This window comes from Delphinapterus leucas, chromosome 14 (assembly GCF_059928025.1).
Source record: "Delphinapterus leucas isolate spDelLeu-1000000601 "Yukka" chromosome 14, BTC_Dleu_Yukka2, whole genome shotgun sequence".
Lineage (NCBI taxonomy): Eukaryota > Metazoa > Chordata > Mammalia > Artiodactyla > Monodontidae > Delphinapterus > Delphinapterus leucas.
In genome coordinates this window covers 26840173-26864782 of record NC_143142.1, presented here as the reverse complement: position 1 = coordinate 26864782, position 24610 = coordinate 26840173, and the positions used below count along the sequence as shown (strand labels likewise).

Genomic DNA, 24610 nt, shown 5'->3' with positions numbered 1-24610 from the left:
TGAAACTCTCTTCCCATTAAACAATTCCCCCTCCCCCTAGCCCCTGGCAACCACCATTCTTTTTGTCTCTGAACTTGACTAGTTACTCTAAGTATCTCATATAAGTGGAATCCTACAGTGTTTGTTCTTCTGTGTCTGTCTTATTTCACTGAGCATTATGTCCTGAGTTATTATTCCACTGAGTTCATCACCGTTGTAGCATGTGTTGGAATTTCCTTCCTTTTTAGGGCTGAACAATATTTCATTGTATGGATAGACATTTTCTTTATTCACTCATTTGTTGATGGGCATTTGGGTAGTTTCCAACTCTTGGCTATTGTGAAGAGCGCTGCTGTGAACCTGGGTGTACAAATATACCTTCAAGACCCTACTTCCAATTCTTTTGGGTATATATCCTATTGTGCAATTTTATATCCTTTCTTTTTGACACGTCACAGTAGTTGCAGTGCTTTGGGAAGACCCTAGATTGTTGGCAGCATGTGTTCTGAGCCTCATCATAACCTACAATGTAAGAGCTGGGATCTTACTTTTGTGATGGCACCATGTCTAGGCTTTACTTATGAAAGGCATGGAGGGAGTGCCATGGTGTGGCGCCACGTGAGAGCACTTTGGAGAGGTGCTAGCCCTGGCCCTGGGCAGAGCAGGGAAGTTTCCCAGAGCAAGGAAAGGGTGGTCCTGGAAGCCAGGGGAAGGGGGAGGGGTGCAGACCTGTGCACCTGCTCTTATCACTGTTCCCTGTTTTCTGCCTGCTCCCTCTCCTGGCTTCAGGTCTCTGCAGAGAAGTGCTTCCTGACCACCCACTTAAAACAGCGTTCCCAGGAGCTCTTGGTCCTTTACCCTCTCTTGTGCTCAGAATACTGACACACAGATGGTTTTCTGTTCTTATTTCCCTTGTCTTGAGTGTCAGCTCTGCCGGGGCAGAGGTTGTAGCTCTTTTGTTGGTGATGTTTACCTGGTGCTTGGAGACCAGAACCTGGCAGATAGTGGCACTCCTAAACGGGGTGAGGAGAGGAAAAGTGGTCCAGGCCAAGGGAGCAGCCCGGCAGGGTCGTGGCCGTCATAGGAGACCTGGGGGATGGGGGGCGGGGGGTGAAAGAGGTGAAGGACAGGCTTGCTGGGGGCAGTTTTATACTTTAGTAAGATGCACCGTCTGAAAATGGTGGGGAAGAGGTTGCCGGGACAGACTGGACGCACCAGCTGGCAGAAGCCGCTGTGAGGTGCGTCCTGCTCCCAGGAGGTGCTCACTGGGTGCAGGTTTGTCTTGCTCTTGAGCGTTGACACCCTGACCCACTCTAGCTGTTGACAGAAGAAACGTGCCTTCGTTCTGTGTTAACTGCAGCATCTCTTTCCTCCTTCCAGTTCTCCTTCAACATGTTTGACCACCCGATTCCCCGGGTCTTCCAGAACCGCTTCTCCACGCAGTACCGCTGCTTCTCCGTGTCCATGCTCGCGGGGCCTAATGACAGGTCAGATGTGGAGAAAGGAGGGAAGAGTATGTGCTGTTTTTATTTTGAATCGTAACCTTTCCTGCCCTAGGCCTGCAGTGCTCATAGTCCTTGGCAGCTCTCATTTTGCATGTGTGACGGAGGCTAGTTACCGTCAAGATGTCGTCAAGGTGTCCTGGCTAAGGGGTGCAGGGAGGGGTCCTAATTATGATTAGATTTATGGCTGATAGCCATTTGGTTTCACCAAATAAATTATAGCTAGTAAAACTTGTTGTGAACAATCATGAAATTCCAGCTGCCTCACAGGTATTGTTTAATACTTTCATTAAGCTATAACAGGAAGTGCACTTTGGCTTTTGTTCTATTGTTTTAATTTTTCATTTCTTAATATCTCCTAAATGTTCTTTCCACAGTAATTATGCCACCCTCAGCCCTCGACCAACTCAGTAAGTACTTTCTACCTGACTTGAGAACGGAGGTGATGTGAACGTGGGCGCTGGGACCAGGCACAGACCCCTCGCCGCCCAGGCAGAGGCATCTTTCGGCGAGGCTGGTTGGGAATTGTCCCTGGAGGGTGCTAGCTGGGCTGGGAGGCCAGGGCCAGTGGGTGCTCGGCTCTGGGTCCACTCCCCTGGCACCCCCACCCCACCCCGGGTCCTATTAGGACTAAAGGAAGGTGTGAGCACTGGTGCTCTTCACGCTGATGGGGCAGCCGATGCCCTTGGCTGGACACACTAAATTTTCCCCTAAAGGATGGTGGCAGCCCCCAAGAGGACGCCGCGCGCAGGTCTTTCATTTCCCCAAGCCTCTTGCCTCAGCTCCAGCCGCAGTTCTAACCCCTCTTCCCCAGGAGCTGCTCCCCTTGCCCCGTCACGCCTCTTACCAGGAGCAAGAAAGGCCCAGGGTTGGGAGATTGGCCATGTTTTTCCCCCTTTCCCCGACTCCCCACTCCCATGGGAGCAGCTCGGAGACCTCACACCCCTGGCCCCACTCCACCCGGACTAGGATGCCCAGACCATGGGCACAGTCATTGCCTTTTGAGACTTGGGGGTCTTTTTGGTGTGGGTTCTGAGGCAGGAGATGTGGTGGCTTCTGGGCCGGGAGGGTCCACGCTCTGTGTCGGGTGCACATTGGGCAGCTCGGTAAGGGCCCGGTGCCAGCTCTGGTGTGGCTCCAGCTTGGGCTCTGCACCTTGCCCAGCCTGACTCCAGGCTAGTGACTGGGCCTTTCTGGACCTTGGTGTCCTCACCTTTAAATGGGGGCATGACGCCATCTGTGGGGACTGCTCTGCGGCAGGAGTGCCTCCTGGATGGTACCTGTGGTGTGTGTGTAAACAGCCAGGGCCCTGTGGCACCAGGCAGGGGCAGGAGGTGGCCCTTAGCCAGCAGGGCCTAACTGACGGCAGCAGTGGCTGCACCCGCAGAGGGAGGCCTTTAGCTCTGCCAGAGTGTGGGTAGAGCAGGGGGCACAGCCCTCAGGCAGGCCCCTGTCGTCCCCTCTGTCGTCCCAGAGCGGGGAGCAGGGCCCTGAGAGTCTGCCTCATGGGTGGAGCTGACCCAGGACTAAGACCAGGTGTGTTGGCATGTGGGTATGAGAGGAGACTGGGGGATTGGGACAGTGGGGCTTAGTTCAGTGCTGTGCAGACCTCGTAAGTCATGGAAGGAGCTGTCCAGATGAGATCTCACGGGGAGTCCTGGTTTGTAAAAAGGGTCGCTGCTCAGGGCGGAGGAGGTGAGGGTGTGTGGAAGACTCGGACTCCCCAAGGCACTTCTCTAAATAAAAAAAATGCAGTTTGAAAACTACTGGACTGAGGAACATGGGGGTCTCTTCCAATGGCAAGAATCTCGGACCCTTGGTTGGAGCCTGATCAATCCATTCACCCTGACCCACCTCAGTCCACTCCACGGCTCCACAGCCGGGAGGTGCCCTGGTGACGGAGGGCCTGGCGTCCAGGCCCTTGGCCACCACTGCCAGTATCCCAGTCACCCTTGGTGATGGGGGGATAGCCTCCCACCCAGACTCATTATCCAATTTGCTTCCTCAAATTTTTCGGGAGATCCCAAATGGAGTCTACCGTACCTCCTGCCACTGAGTCAACTTTTGTTGCCACGTTTGCCTAAATCTACAGGCTAAAGTTGGTCTCAGTGGTCAAGCCCCAGACCTGGGCCAGCGGCCTAGGTTGACCCCCAGCATGGCCATTCCTGGGCTGTGTGACCCTAGGGCACGTTGCCAGACCTGTGTGCCTTAGTCCCCCATAGATAAAGGGGCGAGGACAGTACCCACCTCACTGTCCCGTGAAGGCTGAGCAAGGGCCTGGCACAAGGCAACACGGTCCTGTCGGTCTGTCCCGGACCGCTCCCCCAGGTTACTGACTCTCCTGGGTCCTCCTGCCTTGCAGCGCCAGCCCCTCCTTTCTGCGCCCCCTGCACTCCTGAGTCAGCAGGCCTCCAAGCCCACACATGGCCCCCACCTCAGGACCCCTGGCAGGAGGGGACACACTGGGTCCCTGCTGCAAGCCCACACTGCTGACCGGTCCTGCCCTCCTGCTCCCCCCCAACTGCTTGCACACCCGGTCCCTGTGCCCAGTCTCGCCTGTTTGCCAGCAGTTCCTGAACCAGCCTGGCTCCCCTCCCTCTATGCCTTTGCTTGGGCTGCTTTCTCTGCCTGGACTTCCTCCCCTGGAGGACATCCCCCAGCATCTATCCTGGCTGCGCTGCCTCCGGCCCCACCCTTCCCCGGCACGAGCATCTGGGCATGCTCTGGTCTTCTAACTGGAAACCTCTGAAGGAGGGATTTTGCTCAGCACCTGGTTGGCACTTAAACTGTTCGTGAATAAACGAACACGTCACTTTTTAAAAGTGGGATTTCCGACATTCAAAAGTATAAGCTGGTGCTGCGTTCCTGACTCAGCGAACGTTCCTGAGGTCTGGCAGGAGTGCGGGGTCTGCTGGGTGGTTAGACACCCAGGGGCTCAGTACCATGTAGGTCCCAGTGCCTGCTTGGGGAGGGAGGCACTTCCCCGGGGAGGGTCTGGGGACAGGGTTTCTCTCCCTGGAAGAAGCCGAGCCTCATGCCTTGCTCTTCTTTTCAGGCCGACTTAACATCACCTACCCCATGCTGTTCAAACTGACCAACAAGAACTCGGACCGCATGACGCACTGTGGCGTGCTGGAGTTTGTGGCTGATGAGGGCATCTGCTACCTCCCGCACTGGGTGAGTGGCCCCTGGCTGCCACGTGGGGTGGCAGGGACACCCTCCGCCTGTGCACAGTCCTGCCCCCGCAGCAGAGGGACGCGCCTCGCCGCAAACATCACATGCGGCTTGGACACGGTGTGCCCGGAGCTAGGGATGGCTGCTCACCTGGTGGCCTGGAACCCACAGCCATGCTGTTTTTAACTGCCATTTTCTGTGTCAGGCTTTTTTTAAAACCATGGAGCAGGAGTATTTTTCATGTGGTCTTGAGTACAGAGTTTTAGATTTTTATAAGTTTTCTCACCTCTTTAGTAGTTTGTCTGCCCAGTTCTGTTACTGTGTGTGTGTGTGTGTGTGTAGACACTTGTCTGTACCTGAGTCTGTCTAAAGCACTCAGCCTCATTGCCATGGGAATGAAGGCTCTCTGCACTTAGGCTAGTCCGATGCCATCCATGTCCAGAGGCAGGCGCGCCTGCACTGTAGGGTGGGGCCTGCAGCAGCCGGAAGTCTGCAGGGGCGGGGCTGGGGGGGCCCAGGCCCCACCACCCCCAGTGTGAGAGCCCCACGGCTGCCCTGCTCCATCCTGGGCCTGGACGTGTCCCTTTGACCTTAAGCACTGTCTTCTGTGACAGCTGGCCACAGTCAGTGTTGTAAGTACTTCGAAGGTGCCTGAGGGCCCTTGTCTTTAGAAGGTCTTATGCGGAAACCCAGTGTTCTAGAAGGTGTAGGGAGGAGGGTCTCCAGGCAAAGGCTGGCTTGGCTCTTTCCTTCCCTCCCCCCTCAGCCCAGCCCCCACTCTCCCAGCTCTGGCACGCTCAGCATTGGGAAACCCACAGAGGGGACTTTGTGTCCTTCTCTTCATACTCATTTATGTCGGGGTGCTCAGAGACCCCTCAGTCTGCGGGCAGAGTTGGGAACGCACCCCAAAGCCTCCCTGCCGCTAGGGAGATGCTCTGAAGAGCGTCCCATCTCTCCTGCACAGCCAAGGGTCCCCGCCGCAGCAATGGCTAACCTTCTAAAGGAGTGGCCTTAACTCATATTTTGAGATTAAATATGAATAGAAGTTTGAAGGTTCCTCCTCTCCTGCAGTGGTGACCTTGCCCTTGCCCATTTCCCCTGGGCCATTGTCCCTCCTGAGCCTGGGTCCTTCCTGAGTGCTAAGCCCAGCTGGTGTCCTGTGCTGCTTCCTTGACCACAGGGGAACTCTTAGTCACTCCTCAAAGCCCAGACCCAACCCGGTTCCCTGCTCACGTGCCCGCACCTCGCGTCACAGGCACCAGGCCTTGTCCCACTATCTGTGGAGCGCCATGGGTGGCTGAAGTGTTGGGCAGTGTAAGCTTCCCCAGGCCCCTCTGTGGCCCGTCCTTAGTGAAAGAGAAGGGGGGACACTGGGGGACACTGTTCCTGTAAGGCTTTTCCTCCAACCTGCAGATTTGGAGTTTGGCTGGACCCGTGTCCAGGCTCTCAGACCACTTTGGGCCAGAAAGCTAATTGGATCCTTTTGCCTGGAAACATCCCATCCCCGGGGAAGCCTCTGTAGGTAGCATGGAGCTGCCTGCCATCCTCTTCCTGGGCTGGCCTTGCAGCTCTTGCCAGGAGCAGGTGGTGCCTGGGATTTCCCAGCTGCTGCTGCAGAGCCGGCTCGAGGGTCTCCCAACCCCAGTGAGTGTTTGAGCAGGTGCTTTCTTTCTGTCAGCTGAGTGGCAGGCTCCATCCCACCCAGAACTCCAGGCAGCCCTGGTGGATGGGCAGGGAGCAGGCGTTGGTGGATGGACGAGGTCAGCTATGACCTGAAAGCCGTGGAACCTGGGTGGGTGCGTGGAGCTCCCCACGTGGCCCTTGCTAGCTGTGTACGTTTGAAGCTTTTTTTAAGAAGGTTTGAAATAAGAAAAGCAAAAAAACATTCCAGGATGCGCAGGGGTGCTCATTTCTCGGATCCCGAGCTTCAGGTCCTTGCTAGGTCCTGGCTCCCTGTGCCCCAGGACCTCGGGCCCATGTTTGTCTCTCTGTCTCATTTCTCATCCGACCTCTACCTGGTAGGGTGGCTCCACAGATGCTCAAGGCCTAGGCTGGAGCAGACACCCAAGGCCTAGGCTGTGGGCTGTCCCTGGCAAGGCCAGCCTGCCTGGGGCTGTCATCCTCCTGCCTCCAGTGTAGCCCAGCTGGCCCTGGGGCCTTGGGAGTCAGGTGAAGTTGCGGGAGTGGGGGTGGGGGGAGGTGTCCCTGTGGAAATGCTCCGGCCCTGGGAGGCCTAAAGCTGGTGGATGAGCCCGCACCTGGCACCCTTCCAGCAAGTGGTTTCTTCAGGCGTTCCCACTGTGGTGGCCCCGGCCGCACCCCTACTGCCTCCTGTCTTCTTCCCCTTCCAGATGATGCAGAACCTGCTGCTGGAGGAGGGGGGCCTGGTTCAGGTAGAGAGCGTCAACCTGCAGGTAGCCACGTACTCCAAGTTCCAGCCCCAGAGCCCCGACTTCCTGGACATCACCAACCCCAAGGCTGTGTATCCTTCTGAAGTGGAACGTGTTCCTCTGAGCTGGGGAGGGCTGTGCCAGCTGGTGGCGGGTGACAGTGAGCCCTTGGTTGGGTCTGTGCCTGCTTTGGGGACCACACACTTGTCGTGATTGACATTGTGACATGAGAACAATGGCGTGGGGCCAGCCCGTCTACATGGCTCAGGGGCCTCATGAGCATGCTGAGCTCTCTCTGGATGCTTCCCGGAGGGCAGGTGGAGCCCTTCTCTGGGTGGCCGATGACGCTGGCAAAAAGCCCAGTGTGTTCTGGTCGGAGGGCAGCTCGTCTGCCTCTCAGCTCCCCTGTGCTCAGGCATGGGGAGCCCTGTCTTAGTACGTTTTCTGTCTCTCAGCAGAGGAAAGCAAAGGCATCAGATCTTAGTGATTTTTTTGTGTGTTCTCTGAATGTAAGCCAGCCGTGTGTGTGGTCACTCCACCTATTTATTGTTAAAAAGGCATGCTTGTAAAAAACTCAGTTGAACAACACAGATTGTTTTTAATAAAAAAAAGCTACTTCCACCCTCTCCACCTGCACCCTGTCCCCAGCCAGAGCCAGGAGCACGCTGCTGCTGCTGGCCATGTCCCAGATGCCACTTGACTGTGTGGAGGCCTCCGCTGGCCGTGTCTGTGGACGGGCATGTCGAGCCCCCTGTGTTGGGCATACAGGGTACTGGGCGCTCTGCTCACAGCAGGTGTGGACGGTGCCCATGCCCGGGACTGGGGCCTGCCGGCCTCTGCACTGCAGCCCCTTGTATGTTCTCCGGTATGGAGTCCTTTTGCTTGTGCTGGAGCACACACATACCAGGTTGCTTTCAGAGACAGTGTCTCTTGGCACAGTTACTCGTGACTGCAGAGAAAGGGTGCCCCTTCCATGGGACGCGGTGCGCCAGGCTCTGCTCAGGGTCTGAGTCCAGGCAGTGCAGAGCTGGCTCCGCCCTCGGGCCCTGGGGGCCACGTCCAGCAGCTCAGGGTCACCAGGAGGAGTCGAGGGAAGGGCACCCCTGCAGCTGGCATTGCACACAGGGGGGCAAAGAGGGCGTGTACCCCAGACTCTTCACGAAGCTGCCAGCAGCCTGGGAGGCCCTTTGACAAAGAGAAGTGAATGTAGACACGGGCTCCTCTGCCCTCAGCTTCTCACCCAGGTGTGCTGCGTCTCAGTGGCACATCTGGAGCCATGTTTTGTGTTTGACCTTTGTATTTAAAACAATTCTGTAAATTGACGAGGATGACATGATTAAAATAATCCATTTGATTGGGCATTATTCCCTTGTCTGGGCATTTGGGTTACTCAGTTTTTAAGAACTTATTATTATTTACTATCATAAAAAGGGCTTACAGGCTACTTTTTGTTTAAAATTTTTATTATTAAATATTTTTATTTGAAACATACCACTAAATATGGGTTATCACCCAGAAGATAGAAACAACAAAAGTGTAAATGAAAACATCTTTGCTTTGGGGGACTTTTGAGGGGACTTATCTGTTTTTCAATTTTTTTTCCCCCCTGTGCTCCCATAGGATTTTTAAAATCAACTTGTTGAGGTGTAATTTACATGCAGTAAAACGTACACTTGAGCGAGTTTGACAGATGCATCCCCTGTGTATTCAGAGCTTGGCCGTCCTCCCAGAAGGGCCTTTGTGCCCCTTTATGCCCATCCTCAGCCAACCCTCAGCCCCAACAGCCTCGGCTGCCTCCCACCTCAGAAATCTGCCTTTCTCGGGGTTTGGCGGGGGTCTCACTGCTCTGTGGCTGGTTCTTCCCCAGAGTGAGGTTCACCCCATTACCGTGTGTTAGAGCTGCTACCTTCTCATTGCTGAGTAATGGCCACGTGTCTTTGAGCCCCAGCTGGGCACATGTTTGTCCGTTACACAGTGTGACCCAATCCTCTAAATGCCTTGTGGAAACTTGTTTCAGATTTGAGGGCTCCATTTTGCTATGTTACCTTGACAGTGTGTGTCTGCAGGTTAGAAAACGCATTGAGAAACTTTGCGTGTCTGACCACCGGGGATGTGATTGCCATCAACTACAATGAGAAGGTGAGTGTCTCAGCCTTTCAGATGCCGGGGCCCTCACAGCTGTGAACAGGAGCCTATGCGCTCTCTCTCTCACACACAGGATCAGACGCCAGTTACTCCCCGGTGTCATGTAGGGATCCATCGTGTTCTCTGACAGTTTCCTTCTGTTTGAAGCATCCGATACTAAGAATCCTACTGTTCAATTTTGTGGATTTTGAAACACACTTTTATATTTTTTGGTAAACTAATAATCTTGTTCCCTTTACCTTCGTGGGGACGTTTTAGGTATCGTCTAACTTAGCTGAATACGTAAACTTTTCTTTATTTATTTATTTTTTTTTGGCTTCATTGGGTCTTCATTGCTGGGCGCGGGCTTTCTCTAGTTGCGGCGAGCAGGGGCTACTCTTTGTTGCGGTGTGCTTGCTGCTCATTGTGGTGGCTTCTCTTGTTGCAGAGCATGGGCTTAGTTGCTCCGCGGCATGTGGGATCTTCCTGGACCAGGGCTCAAACTCGTGTCCCCTGCATTGACAGGCAGATTCTTAACCTCTGTGCCACCAGGGAATCCCAAGTTTCCTTGATTAATTACAGGCAGCCTTAATGTCATTGTTCTTAAAATATTAAGGCAGTAAAAAATGCTGAAACAAAAATTGATGATGAAAGATATCGTTGACCTTTTTGCACTGAAAGGGAAGGTGAGTTACTCAGGTATACATACAATTGAAATGCACGTCTGGGCTTCTGCTTTTGGAAGTACGGAAGACTAGACGCTCTGAAGGGCCCTTCTGAGAAGACTCAGCAGGCGTGTGCTGAGGGCAAATGACCACATCAGTGCATGGTGGAAGGTCTGGATCAAGGCATCCACATGAAACTGGGGCCCTTAAAGGGGCCAAAATAGATGCAGAGGTGGGTGCTGTCCTCATCCCAGGCTTTCTGAAAACAGCACCCCCAGTTTTGTTGAGCCCTCAGGGTTGCTATAGATTGAACCAGCAAACAGGAACTCCTTATAAGACCACCAGACACCCAAAGCAAAGACAGCAAAAGCAGATTTAGGCCTTTAAGAAATCACAATTGGGACCTTCAGGTGCAAAGATAAAATAACTGTGTAAAAAATGTTCAAAAAAATTTTTTAATGGAATCATAAAATTTAGCAAGCAGCAAAAGTCTATCCAAAATATCCAGGATTATTTGAAAAGCAGTCAGAGGGTTAAACAACAGCCAACAAAGGATTAGCGAAGGGGAAGTTGAATCTGCAGGAGTGACTTAGGTGTCTGCACAGAGAAGCACGGCAGCAACGTGAGCAGCTGAGGTTTGGGAGATCCTGAGAAAACCAAACGTGCCCAGTGAAAACCCCAGTGGGAGAGAACGGAGGGCAGAACTACTGTGAGGAGATGAGTGGAGTTGTTCCAGAATTGGCCTACAGCCCACGCTTACAGGGAGTTTAGTGTCCACCAGGCCGGGTAGTTACAGGTGCCAAGCACCAGACATGAAGAGATGAGCAGAGAAGATCCAGCACTTAGAGAAGAACAGCACATGGCAGGCCTGTCAATAGCAAACATTGCCTCCCCCCGCGGCCGAGGAGCTCCAGAGGCTGCAAGAAAGTAACTGTCGTCAAACCTTCTTTAAAGAATAGGGTAAAATCAAAATGTATTCAGATAAAATCTGAGAGAATTTATTTACCAGTGAAACTTCACAAGCATGTGCTTTAGGAATAAGCATTAGCCTAGAAGGAAAGAGTAAGGTGTGGGAAGAACCAGTAAACCAGCAAATGTGAGGTAAATTGTGGTAAACATTGCCATTTAAATCCATAACAGTGTTTAATAAATGCAGTTTAAAAGATGGCACCTGAAACACTGGAAAAGAATAAGTCTTGAGGGTTATTTAGAATTCAGGTGTTCTCTACACTTCAGTAAAGGTAAATCAGTAAAAATACATGTTGAATGTGTAAAAGCTTAAGATTACTGTTTTAGATACAGCATGACAGCACCTAGTATACCATAAATATCACAAAAATCCTTAGCCTTAACTGCGTGCAACATAGCCTAGTATTTCTACTGTACTGTGTTCCAGTATTTTTCTTTTCTAGTTCTGGTTGCAGCGTAGTTGGTTTTATGACTCACTAGTTAGCTGCGGCCTGCAGTTTGAAAATACGCTGACTGGTAAAGGTGACCACATGCCCAGGAGCCACAGACACGGATATTCATGCCGCCTTGTCCGTGGCAGCAGAACCACTGGACGCAGCCCGTGTTGTGTGGAGAGGTGGTGGGGCATCCACACAGCGACACACATTCATTTCTATTAGTCACTAGTGAGTAAACGTAAAGCCAGACGGGGGACATCAAGCCTTCTCACTGTACTTGGGGGACCATCTCCCTCATATTCAGTTTTTTCAATGGTGGGACTGTCCCAACCATTCATTATAAAAGCAAGACATACTCTAGGTAGAGAGAAAGAACCTAAAACAATGCAGGAAAAAGTCCATTCTGCCACCTTTAGTTCCTGTCCTTTTGACTTTGTGTGTGTTTTACATGCATGAGATCATCCTCGACACACAGCAGCATAACTGGTTTTCAGCATCTTTTCCTGAATGCTGGCTGCCTGGGATCCCACGTGAATACACCCCACTCATGTAACCATTCTAGTGATGGGCGTCTTCAGCCTACGCTGCCATGAGCAGTGCTGGAGCAGGCGTTCTTAGAGCACTTTCTCTTTCAGTATTTAGCTAGTTATTTACTTAGGGTTAATTCTTAGAAGTGAACTTTCCTGGGGTAAACACTGAATCTTTTGCAATTTGCTGCATAACTGCCTTGTCTGATTTGAATCGCTTATGAGAGGTGGTCAGCTAAGTGACAGGCATCAAGGCAGCCACCCACAGCTGCTTTTCCACAGCAAGAGGTGTGGCTGGGGAGGGTGTCGTGGAGGTGAATGACGTGTGTGTGCAGGAGCCGGGTAGGGGGCTGCAGCGACACATGTGATGGATGGGCCCAGTGCTGCCACAAAACTGACTGATTTCTCTCTCCCCAGATCTATGAGCTGCGGGTGATGGAGACTAAGCCTGACAGGGCTGTGTCCATCATCGAGTGTGACATGAACGTGAGTGGCCGCGGGAGGAAGGGCGGCTGGGGGCCCTAGGCAGGTGTCATGCAACCCCTGGGATTCTTTGGGGGAACGGGGAGGAAGATGGTGCCGGAACATTGTGAGGAGGCCGCTGACCTTGTGATTGGTGGCAGGGTTGCTGCTGGTTCTGAGATGGCTAGATCCATCAGCATCTCAGCCCTGCGAGGGGCTGAGTCTTCTCGGAGGCTGAGGAAGGTTGCTCAGCTCCGAGTAGTGGGCACAACAGCCCAGCGTGCTGGGTCTTCAGGGAAGGATGCCCAGCAGAAGGGTTCCGTTCCATCTGGGTCTGTTTAGAGGAGTGGTTGCCGGGGTCCAGGGCAGTGAGGTTGCCTGGAGGGAGAGGGTGTGGTTATGAAAGGGCAGCAGGAGGGGTCCCTGTGGTAATTGAACTGCTCAGGATCTTGACCCGGGGGTTGGGGGGAGGGGGTGCACTGACCTGCAGTGATGACAAATTGTGAGAACAAAACACAAACCCGCGTGTGCGTGTAAACTGGGGATGTCTGGACGAGGGCTGGGTTGTCTGCCGATGTTCTGCTGTGATTTTGTAAAACGTGACCATTGGGGAAATGGGCGGACTGTACAAGACCCCTTCTGTATCGGCTCCAACAACTGCACGTGGACCCACAGTTGTCCCAACTTAGAACAGAAAAGCCACGGAGGCTGAGTGTGGCCCTGTCTCATCATGCTTTCTTCTTGGGGACACAGGTGGACTTCGATGCTCCACTGGGCTACAAGGAGCCGGAGAGACAAGCCCAGCATGAGGAGGCAGCCGTAAGTCGCTCCTCCGCGTCCCTCCCGAGCTCTGCATAGCTCCCCACCGCCAGTATTGGTCTTTGGAGCGCATCCCAGTGTCTTGGCCTCCCGGCGGTGTTTGGCCTCCACTGGTACCGAGGCAGCCACGTTCTGCTTCCCTCCCAGCCCCGCTCCCGGGGCCCAGTGTGTACCAGCTGTTGGGGTGCGGGCACAGCAGGAGCAGTGAGGGAGCCCAAGGGAAGAGCTGGGGGCCCCACTGAGAAGCTCATCCCCATTTTTCTGTCCCTTCCAGGAAGGCGAAGCTGACCACAGCAGCTATGCTGGGGAGCTGGGCTTCCGCGTGAGTGCCGCCATGCAACTGTCTGTCCTCCTGCCATGTTTGTGACACCCTGGGAACCTCAGCTGGGAGCAGGCCTGGGGGACCCCGCACACGTGTACCCAGCGCCTTCTCAGTTTCCAAACCCTTTTCCATCCACTTTCTCCTGGATCCTCCCAACAACTGCCAGGCAGCCCCAACTTCTTTTAAAAATTTATAGCCTACCGGAGAGCTGAACTAGTACAACAGACACGTATACTCTTCACGTAGATTCACCAGATGTGATCACTCTTGCTTTCTCTCTAAGCCGTGTCCTGCACTGTTGGAAAGTCAGTTGCATGTTGACGCTCCGGCACTGCTGTCCTTCCTGGAAACGGAGAGGGGCCGGTGGGCATGGCTCAACCTACTGCCGGGAGGCAGGTCTGCAGAGCTGAGCCGTGGGCCCAGCTGGACCTGTCACCCCTCCTTGGCAGCTGGCGTCCGGGGGTTGAGGCAGGTGGAGGCACCGTCCTTGGGCCAGGAAGCTCCCCTCAGCTCCCGGCAACCCCCAGAGGGCGTGGGTGCTGCAGTCCCGAGGTGGTTCTCTCCTACCCTTGGGGCTTAGCTCATGGCCCCCCTGCCTGCTTGTCTAGGCCTTCTCCGGCTCCGGGAATAGACTGGACGGGAAGAAGAAGGGTGTAGAGCCCAGCCCCTCCCCAATCAAGCCCGGAGACATCAAGAGGTGGGTCTGCCCTGGCTCTGCTCCACCCGACCCAGGCCCCACACTGGGGCAGCCTCACTCAGCTCTGTGGGGGTGTGGGTGCCCCGCCGCCCTCCTCGGTGGGCTGGAACACAGCGTGGCAGAAGTGCTTCGGTGCCCCCCCATCATTGCCAGCCTTCTCCCCAAGACCCCCACAGTCCAGCCCCACCGGCCCCTGATTGGATCTCTCTCCTACTTCTGACCTTTCTGGTTCCGACTTAGTAATATGCCCATTTTCCTCCTTTGTGACTTCAAATAACTGATCCACTTCCCTCAGGAGGAGGCAGGAGCTGCCTCACTTAGTTGTATTTGTATTGTTTGGTCCAGGGACTCTCAGCAGAGTCCCTCCTCTGGTGGCCTGCATGGGTGTGGCAGGGATGATGAGATCTGTCCCCTGTTGACCATGTGAGAGCACACGGAGAATGCCAGAAACGGGTTTGCACGCAGCCTCTTAGGGAGTGAAGTGAGTTCAGTGCATGTGTAGCCCTTGCAGGGGGGCATGTGAGGCTGAAGGACACAGATGGTGAGGCCCTGAGCCTGCAGACCCTGCCCCAGCTGCCTTCCGTTCCCTCCTGGGGGGGTGCTAGGGGCCACCCGTGGGCTGGCCTGAGGCTGGGGGGTGGTGGGTACAGCCACGGACCAGATGGTCACAAATGGATTTTAGTCTCTTCTCCTCACACTAACGTTTCTTCTGCTCTGTCTTCTTTATAGAGGAATTCCCAACTATGAATTTAAACTTGGTAAGATCACGTTCATCAGAAATTCACGTCCACTGGTCAAAAAGGTTGAAGAGGTGAGTATGTTTCATGGGTCATGACAAGTTTCATTGGCTACTGGTGACTGAGGAGAGTCTTTCCATTCTGAATGAGGGTGTTTCTGTTATATTTTTCTCTGTTCTGGGGCCCCTCCTCTCCCCAGTGGTCCAACTGTCGAGACTGTGAGGGCTCTGGTGTCCCCTTGCGGCAGTGACCAGCAAGGTTTCAGCTCCCTGAGCCCTTGCTGGGTGTCAGGCCCCAGGCCATGTGCTATATACTGAAATATTTAATCCCCAGGACAGTCTCCTGGGGCAGCTGCTGTGATTGTTTGCATTTCCCAGGAGTGAGCCTGAGAGTGCATGAAGGTCAGGGGCAGAGCTCCTGGCCACTGCACGGCCATCTCAGTGCCTCCGCACTCCAGAAACGGCCTTCTGCGGCCTGGGGGGCAGGGAGGGGAGCTTCCGTCTTGTGGGCACTTCTCCCAGGTGCTGGAAACTTGCTCGAAAGACCTGGCACAGCCTGCCATTAGACCGCCCACGCTGGCAGCTGTAACTCTGTTGGTGGTTCTAGAACACCCCACCTAAAATCCTCGCTCTCCTGGTTGCTTTTCTCGATGCTCGGTCCCTCAGGGACCAAGAGGGGGTGGTTCAGAGACTCACAGCCCCTCTTGGCTTTAACGTTCCTCAAGTTGACACTGTGTTGGCACCTTTCCAGTCTCAGGAGCTGACGTGGTCCCCACCAGGCCTTTGCTTGCCCCCCAGCCTGTCTGCTGGCTCAGGCCTGTGTCCTTGGGCCCCCTCGTCCTTGATTGTTGCAGGGATGGGGAGGCTGGGGTGTCCGTGAATAGATGTCCAGGGAGAGATGTGTGACTGAGGTGGGCCTTCAGGTGCGCTCACGCTGCCTGTACTGGGGCACAGGTGACAAGGTGACGGTGACAATGAGGCAGAGTTCTGGGAGCCCCGGAGCAGGAGGCCAAGGGCACCTGACTTGATAGACCATGGAAAGCCATGTCCCGTCCCAAGCTGGCTGTGGGGCAGCCAGGGGGCAGGACCTGGGGTGAAGGTTGAGCATCTGTCCCAGAGCACTTGGCCTCACCCCCAGGAGAAGGGATGGCATCACAGAGTCCCCAGACAGCCCTCAGCACGGCGGTAACAGTCCGCCACGCTTGGCGTCCCCTCCCTACTTGGCTCCCACACACTGGCAGCGGGTGGGCTGGCTGCAGCTGGAGGAGCTTTCTCTGGCCAGTCGAGCCCAGGCAAGGCCCCAGCCTGCTCACCCCAGAGTGAAGGCCAGAGGCAGGTTTCCAGTACCAACACCCCAGTCATGGGAGATCAGAGACACCAGAGGGGCAAGAACCACCAGGGAAATAATTGCTCCAAACAGAGGGGCCCACGCCCCGTTGGCAGGTCAGAAGGGGCCACTGAGCATCCAGCGCAGTGGATGGAAACAACTCCAAATTGGGGCAAAGGAAAGACGCTAAAGTCTCCAGGAGGTGGAGATTCTACCACGGGTCACAAATGGCACCATCTTAGCCAGACACAAGCCAGGACATAGTGGAGCAGGGTCCTCAGAATTCTTTGCCCAATTATATGAGCTGAATTGTGTCCCCCAAATTCCTGTGTTGAAGCCCTAACCCCAGTACCTCAAAATGTGATTGTATTTGGAGATAAGGCCTTTACAGAAGTGTGTTAAAAGGAGGGCACTAAGATGGGCCACGTTCCCCTCTGAGGAGATGTGGACACAGAGGAAAGGCCTGAGGACACAGCGAGAAGGCAGCCCCTGCAGGCCCCGGAGAGGGGCCTCAGGAGAGACCACACTGCCGGCACCTGGATCTCTGGCTCCGAGCCTCCAGGCTGTGAGGAGGTGAATGTCTCCCCAGGCCCCCAGCTTGTGGTGATTTGGTCCGGTGGTCCCAGCAATCTAACACCAACCACCCTGTCAGTGAGCCGTATTAGAGGAGAGGTAGGTATTCTCAGTCCCTGAAGATCTCTTCACGCACCCTTTCTCAGGAAGCTACTGAAGACATACCCACTGAATAGAAGGAATAAGAAGTCAGAAAATCCAAAAAAAAAAAAAGAAGTCAGAAAGCCTTAGACCCAGGAAGCAAGGCATCCCCACAGCAATGTGCAGCCCTGGGGCAGCAGCCCATCCAGGTGTGACAGACCAAAGTTCCCAGAAGACACACCTTCCTCAAGCGGGTGAAGTGTTCACAAGAGAAAAAGCAGGCTCCGGTGTTGACAGGACAGACGGAGGGCGCTGATGGAAGGGAAGGCTGCCTGGCTCAGCCACGACTCACCTTTGCGTGGTCACCACCATGTGAACCTTGTATGGGCCCCACTGGAAACACCAGCTGCATTAGGCGTGGGCCGGGTGCGGGGGGAGGGTGTGCTGGGGAGCTCGGGATCCTCTTCCACAGACAACGCTTCCCCTGACTAGCAGCAAAGCTCGTGGAAAGATGCCTGCTGTTTTCGAGGGTTCAGAAAAAACAAGCCGTCTTTCTGCTGGTGGGAGGATAGTTTGGTAGAGTGAGAGCTGCTAAGTCACCATTTTAAAAAGCCTCAAAAATAAGAGCAGCCTTCTAACGAGGAGTTCAACCTCTAGGGAAAATCAAAGTTGTGTGTAGAGACATTCAGCTGCCTGCCAGGGCAGCTTGAATACTGCAGACTTGGAAGTAACAGCTGATGGCAGAACTGCCTGTCCACGGAATGGAATTAGAGGGAACGAGAGCAGCGCACTGCCTTGAGATTGGGGAATTAAGTAGGAAAATAGTTTATGTAAGCATATACAGAACAGTGACTGGAAATGTTCTTTGGCGTGGTTTTTCTTTTAGGAGGTGTATTTTGTATTTTTTACATTGAAAATGTAATACCTTTGCAAAAGGATATATACTCAACCTGAGAAAAAAGGCTATGGTAGACAGAGTTGTGATTCCATGGTTTTGTTTTCAATTCAGTAGATTATAACTTGCATTTCTATTTCAAAGACATTTCTTATTATGAATGTGGGAGTAAGGAAAATGGGCAGATGGTACATGAGTCAACAGAATAAAGCATTTCTTATTAAACTTCCAAGGAGTTTCTGAAAATGGTATTTTCTCTTCACACTCAGGATGAAGCTGGAGGCAGATTCGTCGCTTTCTCTGGAGAAGGACAGTCTCTGCGTAAAAAGGGAAGAAAGCCATAGGTTGGGACCGTTGGCTGATTGGAAAATAAAATAATTGCAACATGCTGGCTTTTAGTTACTGGCTCTGACAGGGACACTCTGTCACTTTAGGTCTGTTTAGAGTTACCTAAGAATTACCAGGTTTCACCTGCAAGTGGACAGCAGGACAGCAGTTTGTGTACGTGATTTGGGGAAAGAGGAGGCCGTCTCTGAGATCCCTTACTCACGCTCCTTGCTTTCAGCCCTCGGGGCATGCCCACAGCCTCAGCTGGAGCAGAGTTCCCTGATTCCTGCTAAAAACCAGTGAAGGGATTGAATTGCTCTAAGTTGTGGTGGTCTTTCTCTTTTTTTCATTTATCTTTTCTTTCTCCAGGTCATAGCTTAGCTGTTGCCTTTGACCTGGAAAAAAGTGGTTTAAACAGATAAGTGCTCTATAAATAGTGGTCATCCCATTACTCTGGCTGGAATTTAAGTATTTGAGGAAGGGTGTTTCCATTTTTATTTTACATATTGATTTTTTTCCCCCCAAGAAACCATTCCTCAGAAGGAAAACTCGACCTGAAAGCATTTCTAACTTTGATTTCATTTGGAAATAACTGGCTCCTTAATGAATCTGTTCTACTGTAAAACAACTTTGTGGTGAAGCACAAATGTGACTATTAGAATAAATGAAAGCTAAAGATACGTTCTTTCTCCTTTCCTACCCCCCACTCCCAGTTTTAATGTATTAAATTTTCCAAAGTTCTGCTGGCCTGTCTTTATTTTTTTTACTAGTATTAATTTAGTTTCAGGTCTTCAATTTCTATAATATGAGCTCTTTCGACATGTTAATTCAATTATTTTCCTCTCTTTGAAAACAATTCTAAATCAAGAATTTCAAATAAAAACAGGCAGTGACTAAAACCTGAATTGCCTCTAAGTGTTTGATCAGGTTCCAACATGGATTGACAGTTGGGCAGGAGGAAGGCCTGCTGGCAGGGGCCCCTCGTTCCACCCTGCCCTTAGGAAAGCGCTCCTCTGGGGGCTTCTGGGGAGCGTAGGGAGAAACGAGGCTCTCTGACCCCTGGGGTGGGGGTGGTCGGGCCCAGCAGGGGCTCCCCTTGTTCCTGTTGTAGGCCAAGGGGTCCATCTCTGGACATGGCTCCCCTCAACACTCAGGAGATGATCCCCTGCAAGACACCAGCCCAGGGTTCACCCGCATGTCCTCAGAGAATGAGCACCAAAGGTCATCATGATGACCAGGGCTGGGCCCTGTGGCCCAAACCCACACCCATGGCAATGGAAGTGGTTCTGGAAGGCATGGGCACTCTGTAACCTACCTGGCCCTCCACTTCAGGAGTCTTAGTCGCTGACAGAAGTAGACACCCTCCTTGGTGGGTGGGCAGCCTTGTTTGCGGATCACATTGGCTACCACATTCAATTACATGATGAATGTTACGTAGTGTGCTGGTCCTTGGTTTCTGTCTTCCCTGAGCCACACCCACAGTGTATACAAGGAAAGCACTCCCTGCTTGGGCCAGGGGTGGACCCTGCTGGTGGGTCTTCTGGTGACACGGTGGGGTGCCACTTGTAGGCCTGTACCCTGGCCTGCATCCTTCCTCTCAGGCAGCATCTTCTCCAAGCTTGGTCTGTGACCCAGCGTGGCAGGACTCCTAGTGAAATTGCAGCTGTCTGGCTTGACCCGGACTCACTCCTAGGGGGCCCAGCACCCGCCTTGCAGGGGCCCCAGGGCCAGTGGCTAGGCTAGCGGCAGTTGGAGAACCACTGCAGGGGTGTCGCAGGGCGGTCCTGCGGGCCCACCAGCCTCCTCCCCTTCGCTGTCATTGCCTCGTGCGCATCGCCCCATGGAGAAACGTTGTCTCCCTGCCTTAGTACAGCCTCGACCCTAACGCGACCTCCGGACGCCCACCCTTGGGTCCTGCTGTCCCCCAGGCCATACAGCCTCCGCGCCTCTGGCCAGCCTGCGCTGTGCCCGCGCCCGTGGGCCCCCGCTTCCTACCTGGGAGTCACCCCGCCCTCGAGGGGACACAGGCGCGACAAATGCAGCCGTAGGACTGGAGTGGCGACACTGATTCCGGTGCGTGCTGACGAAATGAACCGATCTTTGAGATTATGAAAATAAAGCTGCTGGAAAGAACCTGCCCGAGCCGAGTGGTTCCGTCAGAAACGGCCACTGGACGTGAATGTGCAGCCGGGCGCCCGCCGGCTCGAGGGGACGCCCAAGTCACCTCCGCCACACGGCTAGCCGGGCCTGGTGACCCTGGGGGCATGCCCGGCCCACACCGGCCTCGGCTCCGCCGCAGCCTCCAGGCCCCGCCCACACAGGCCTCCAGGCCCCGCCCTCCCTCGACTGTTATTGGCTGCCAACCCGGACGTCCTGTTCAGTGGCGCGTCTCAAGGAGCGGGGCGAGGAGTTAGTGGTGAGATCTCGGGGCTCATTAGTCCGTCCGCCCATCAGTCACGCGGCGGTCCGCGGGCTCAGGAGGCGGGTTAGGCAGTCCCGGGACATGGCGGAAGGTGGAGGCTGGCAGGTAAGTGCGGTGGGACCCGGGGACCCGCGGGGCCAGGTCGGGAGGACGGAGATCGGGTCCGTCCGTGCGGGACGGGCTGGCGCTCACCGGGTCCCCAGCTCACTCCCCCGTCCCCGCAGCCGCCGCGCCCGTGCGAGGCCTACCGCGCCGAGTGGGAGCTCTGCAGCAGCGCCGGCCACTTCCTGCGCCACTATTACGTCCACGGCGAGCGGCCGGCCTGCGAGCAGTGGCGGCGCGACCTGGACAGCTGCCGCGAGTGGGAGGAGCGCCGCAGCGCCGAGGCCCAGGTGACCCGACCCGGCGTGCCGAGCCCTGGAAGACCAGGAACCAGCCCGGGGGCACGAGACGCTGGGAGAAGGGGGCGGGCCTTAAAAAAGGGGTTCAGTTCCAGCCTCCACGTGTACTGGGGAGCGTGCTTTGATTTATATCCTTAAAAGGTCAGTCTGGCTGCCACGCTGAGAGAGGATATGGTGGAGGTGCTAGGGACCAGTAAGGAGGGGGTTGTGATCCATACATTCAGCAGACACTTACCACTTGGGACGCTCTTGGGGATCCAGGAGTGATGAGAACACAGCCCCTGTCCTCCCGACTCCTACATCCTAGTCTAGGATACAGCGGTGGCCTGGAGCTGATGGGGGTGTGGGTGTGTGTGGGGGTGGGATGGAGCGAAGCTGTGAGGGCGCAGTGTTCACGGAGCGTGCGGGGGAGGGAGCCAGCAGGACTGCCAAGTGTAAAAGAAAATGACAAGTCCGAGATCAGTGGAAAACAGGAGAGGTAGTTTGCAGCCTATATGGCAAGAGATTAATAACCTTTGTACATATATATATATATCTTTTAAAGATAGCTGTCACATATCTGTAAGAAAAATGGGAATTATTTCAGAATAGAAAAGTAGGCAAAGGGCACACAGAAGGAAAAGAAAAGAAAGCCAAATAGCCTGATATATATTTAAAATGACAGTAACTGGTTACTGCCCAGCGGAATGTCCATAGGGGTTTGGAGAGTCAGGGCACCTGGGCAGTGTTTGTGGAATGTCAGGTTTTCTGATTATCTAAATGTCAAATGCATACCTTTTGATCCCACAGTTTTACTCCTGGAAGTTTATCCTAGGGAGGTAATTGGGTAACAACTGAAAATTCAAAATGTCCATTGTGTCACCATTTGTAATAGTGCAAAGACTGAAAGTGACCTAAAGTCCAGTAATAGACATTTGACCAGATAACGTCTTCCCCACCACGGAGAAGTACACAGCCATTAAGAAAAATAGATAGTAACCTATCCCCCTGTGGAAAGGTGCTCGCAGTATGTCACTTAATGAGAAAAGCAGGACGTGCACCAGCAAGGAGAAGATTATTCCTTCTTTAGGGAAATGGGTGATAGCCCTGAAATGCGGGCCTCAGATGGAATTGGGGAAGCTGTGAACTTCACCCTGGGAGGGAGGTCTGCAGGGCTTTCATATTTACTTTGCATTTCTGATCGCTTTTTAACAAGAACAATACATTCCATTTGAGACAATAGAGCTTGAGTGAAAACAGATGGAAGAGGTGAAAACAGATGGAAGAGGTGAAATTCTACGTGTAAAGTGGCCAGCATAGCACCTGGCACCCCCTCAGGCCCCGTCATGGTTGTGACCTGCTGCCCTGGGTTTACTGGCCGGGGTGGTGGCACCCACTGTCGTGTGTGTGTGTGTGTCTGTGTGTGTCCGTGTCTGTCTGTCTGCCTGTCTCTGGCCTCTTCCCTCCTCTGGCCACTCTTACAGGCTCATCTCTCCTCCTGGCTCAGCCCCCAGCCCCTCTTATCTGGTGAATCTGATTAGGTCAACCGAAGGCATCAAGCCCTGGGGCCCAGGAGAATTAAAAATATCCTCAAAATGGTCATCTGCACAGTAGGTTTTTCACAGTAGCTTGGAGAATGATCTAGATGTGTGTGTAGTAACCACCCCCACCCCACCCCACCCTGCACTCACCAGGGCTTGCTGGGCTGCGTTTGTCATGTGTGTGGGTGGGCACTGAGAGGAGGGAGGTACAGGGCACCCGTGAGGCCACAGGTGACCGGGTCTCCTTTGCAGCAGTCCCTACGTGAGAGCGAGCAGGCGAGAGTCCGGGCTGCACGGAAGCACGGCCTGGTGTGGGCCCCCAGGCAGAGCCCCCCTGCAGACTGGCACCTCCCTCTGCCCCAGGACAACGACCGCTGACAGGCCCAAATAGTCCAGAAGGTCCCTGGGAGCTTCCGCCTGGCGTGGGACACAGAGTCCCCGTCTCCAGCCTCGCCTGCCCCACCACACTCAGAGCCAGTTCACTCAGCGTGCAGCTCCAGGAAGCCAGGCACCCCTGCGTGTCCCTTTGGGCGGCCAACGGGCAGGCCTGGGGACAGCAGCAAGGAGAGGCCGTCCCAAGGGCTGGGCTCCTCAGTCGAACACTCGAGGGGCAGCCCGGATCTGTGTGGATGCGCAGGTGGCCCCGTATGGCCCTGGTCTGGTGATGGCCACGCAGTGCTGGCCGCAGGTGTCCTCCCACCGCGGGCACTTCCTCTGCTCCTCTGTAGGCGCGGGCGGCGTCACCTCCTCGGCCCACAGCTCCAGGACACACAACCTTGTGTAAAGAGGGTTCCTAGACTCTTGGCTGAAGACACCCAAGCCCAACACATGGAATTTTGGTCTCCTTCCCTCAGAATTTCCCCTGGTCATTTTTTGAAAATGTGGAATATATCAAAAGACATTTCACAGGTTTGATTCCAAACAGAAGCTGAAAATTAAATCCACAGTTTAATTTTGAAAGGGTTAGATTTATAACCTGACGTTGTGCTGGCCAGTATTAGAATTTTGTATGCTTACACGCTTGTAGATGTTTTTAAAATATATGTGTTTGAACCAACGAGAACACTAGTTCTTTAGAGGTCTCTTTATTATGGGTGAAACGATTTAGCATCTGTGCCGTGTAACAGGCCCCAGCATGTGGTGCTGAGGGTCAGGCCTGCGGCATCTCAGTGCCTCCCTCACGATCTGGCCAGAGGTGGTGGTTCAACATCATTTTACTTATTCTTGGGGGCAAAATAATCCATCACTTCAGAAGGGCACACATTAAGAGAGTAAAATCTCCCATCATGTACGTTTGCTCTTGTGTGCCGCAAGTGTCCTTTGTGACTGTGTACCTGTGAGTGGTGGGGTGCGCACAAAGGACTCCCGCAGCAGAGGTGAGTATAAAGAAGACCCAGGGTCCCTGAGGAGGAGGAGGAGGAGGAGGAGGAGGGAGGCTGCTACAGCTCCACCTGTGTCCTTTCTGTGAAACCTAGGCAGGGAGGCTGTCAGCCGCTCCTGGTGGAGCCGCCCTCCTGCTGCTGCTGGGTTAGGGCCTTGGGTGCCTGTGGCCAGGTGCTGGCTCCATCAGGAGTCCCACAACTTCTTGGATGCTGAGCGAGCTCCACCGCAGATGATCGTCACCCTGGAAAATGTTCCTCTGTCCACCCATGTCCACCCCTCATGTCTCCACACCCTGGGACCACAGGCTTGAAACAGACAAGTGGCCTCAGTCCCGTTGAGTTCAGGAGACAGACGTGAACATTCAAACATCAGCTGTGAAGAAAATGGACAGTGACAAGGCAGAGCATCATCTTTCAAACTTTGGGGACAGAGCCCACAATGATAAGCCGTTTGCGTTGTGACCTGGTGCATCCTGTTACATGGCGCGCTGTCACTGAGCTGGGCTTCGCGGAGCAGCACCTGCCCCCACCCTGTGAGATACTGCTGCTGGGCCTGGCTCCATTACATGACGCCGTCAAAGGACGTAATTATAGGGATGCGGACGATTATGGGGCCGGAGGTCAGGGACATGGGGCAGCATCCTATAGTGCAGGACTGCAGGGGTGGCTGTGCTGTGACACGTGGACACACAGATGAGCACAGCCGCATCTGGGAGCCTGGACCTACTCTGGCTGCAGTCTATCTCTGGGCGCTGGCATGACTGGCCCTGTAAGATGTGACACTGGGGGGAGCCGGAGGAACCACACACAGCACCTCTCTGTTGATTTCCAGCCTCTTGTCAATCTATGATTACTTCCAAATAAAAGGTTAAAACAAAA

At 54.0% G+C, this 24610-nt stretch overlaps 2 protein-coding genes and 1 long non-coding RNA gene across 6 annotated transcripts in view; 2 read left to right on the top strand and 1 right to left on the bottom strand.

The window, feature by feature from the left end:
• The window catches only part of UFD1 (ubiquitin recognition factor in ER associated degradation 1), a 19347-nt gene extending 1280 nt beyond the window's left edge, over window positions 1-18067 (top strand). Inside the window, exons 2-12 of the mRNA XM_022551284.3 lie at window positions 1360-1492; window positions 1859-1891; window positions 4537-4658; window positions 7007-7137; window positions 9112-9184; window positions 12185-12253; window positions 12983-13048; window positions 13323-13370; window positions 13979-14067; window positions 14797-14878; window positions 17949-18067. Of these exons, the coding sequence (XP_022406992.1) occupies window positions 1360-1492; window positions 1859-1891; window positions 4537-4658; window positions 7007-7137; window positions 9112-9184; window positions 12185-12253; window positions 12983-13048; window positions 13323-13370; window positions 13979-14067; window positions 14797-14878; window positions 17949-18023 (921 nt within the window). The 3' untranslated portion in view covers window positions 18024-18067. The remainder of the gene's footprint in view (window positions 1-1359; window positions 1493-1858; window positions 1892-4536; window positions 4659-7006; window positions 7138-9111; window positions 9185-12184; window positions 12254-12982; window positions 13049-13322; window positions 13371-13978; window positions 14068-14796; window positions 14879-17948) is intronic.
• Window positions 12244-20886, bottom strand: LOC111162958 (uncharacterized). Its single transcript, XR_002641647.3, has 3 exons — window positions 20002-20886; window positions 17137-17996; window positions 12244-13713 (listed from the first exon to the last, which is right to left on the bottom strand). It is a non-coding gene; the product is annotated as an uncharacterized LOC111162958 (long non-coding RNA).
• C14H22orf39 (chromosome 14 C22orf39 homolog) lies at window positions 20400-24610 on the top strand. Of its 4 annotated transcripts, none has more exons than XM_022551289.3 (3): window positions 20400-20533; window positions 20653-20820; window positions 22605-24610. In XM_022551289.3, the coding sequence occupies exons 1-3, from the start codon at window positions 20510-20512 to the stop codon at window positions 22725-22727; spliced, it is 315 nt and encodes a 104-aa protein (XP_022406997.1). In that variant the 5' UTR covers window positions 20400-20509; the 3' UTR covers window positions 22728-24610. The 4 variants fall into 4 exon arrangements, with proteins under 4 accessions (XP_022406997.1, XP_022406996.1, XP_022406995.1 ...); XM_022551288.3 differs by having other exon boundaries at window positions 22602-24610; XM_022551287.3 differs by having other exon boundaries at window positions 20653-20970; window positions 22605-22715.

What these genes read in the sequence shown, in the direction of transcription:
- C14H22orf39 (XM_022551287.3), top strand. Translation starts at nt 20,510, where the DNA reads ATGGCGGAAGGTGGAGGCTGGCAG. An exon ending in CGGAAGGTGGAGGCTGGCAG is followed by an intron (nt 20,534 to 20,652) that starts GTAAGTGCGGTG and finishes CCGTCCCCGCAG; the next exon opens with CCGCCGCGCCCGTGCGAGGC.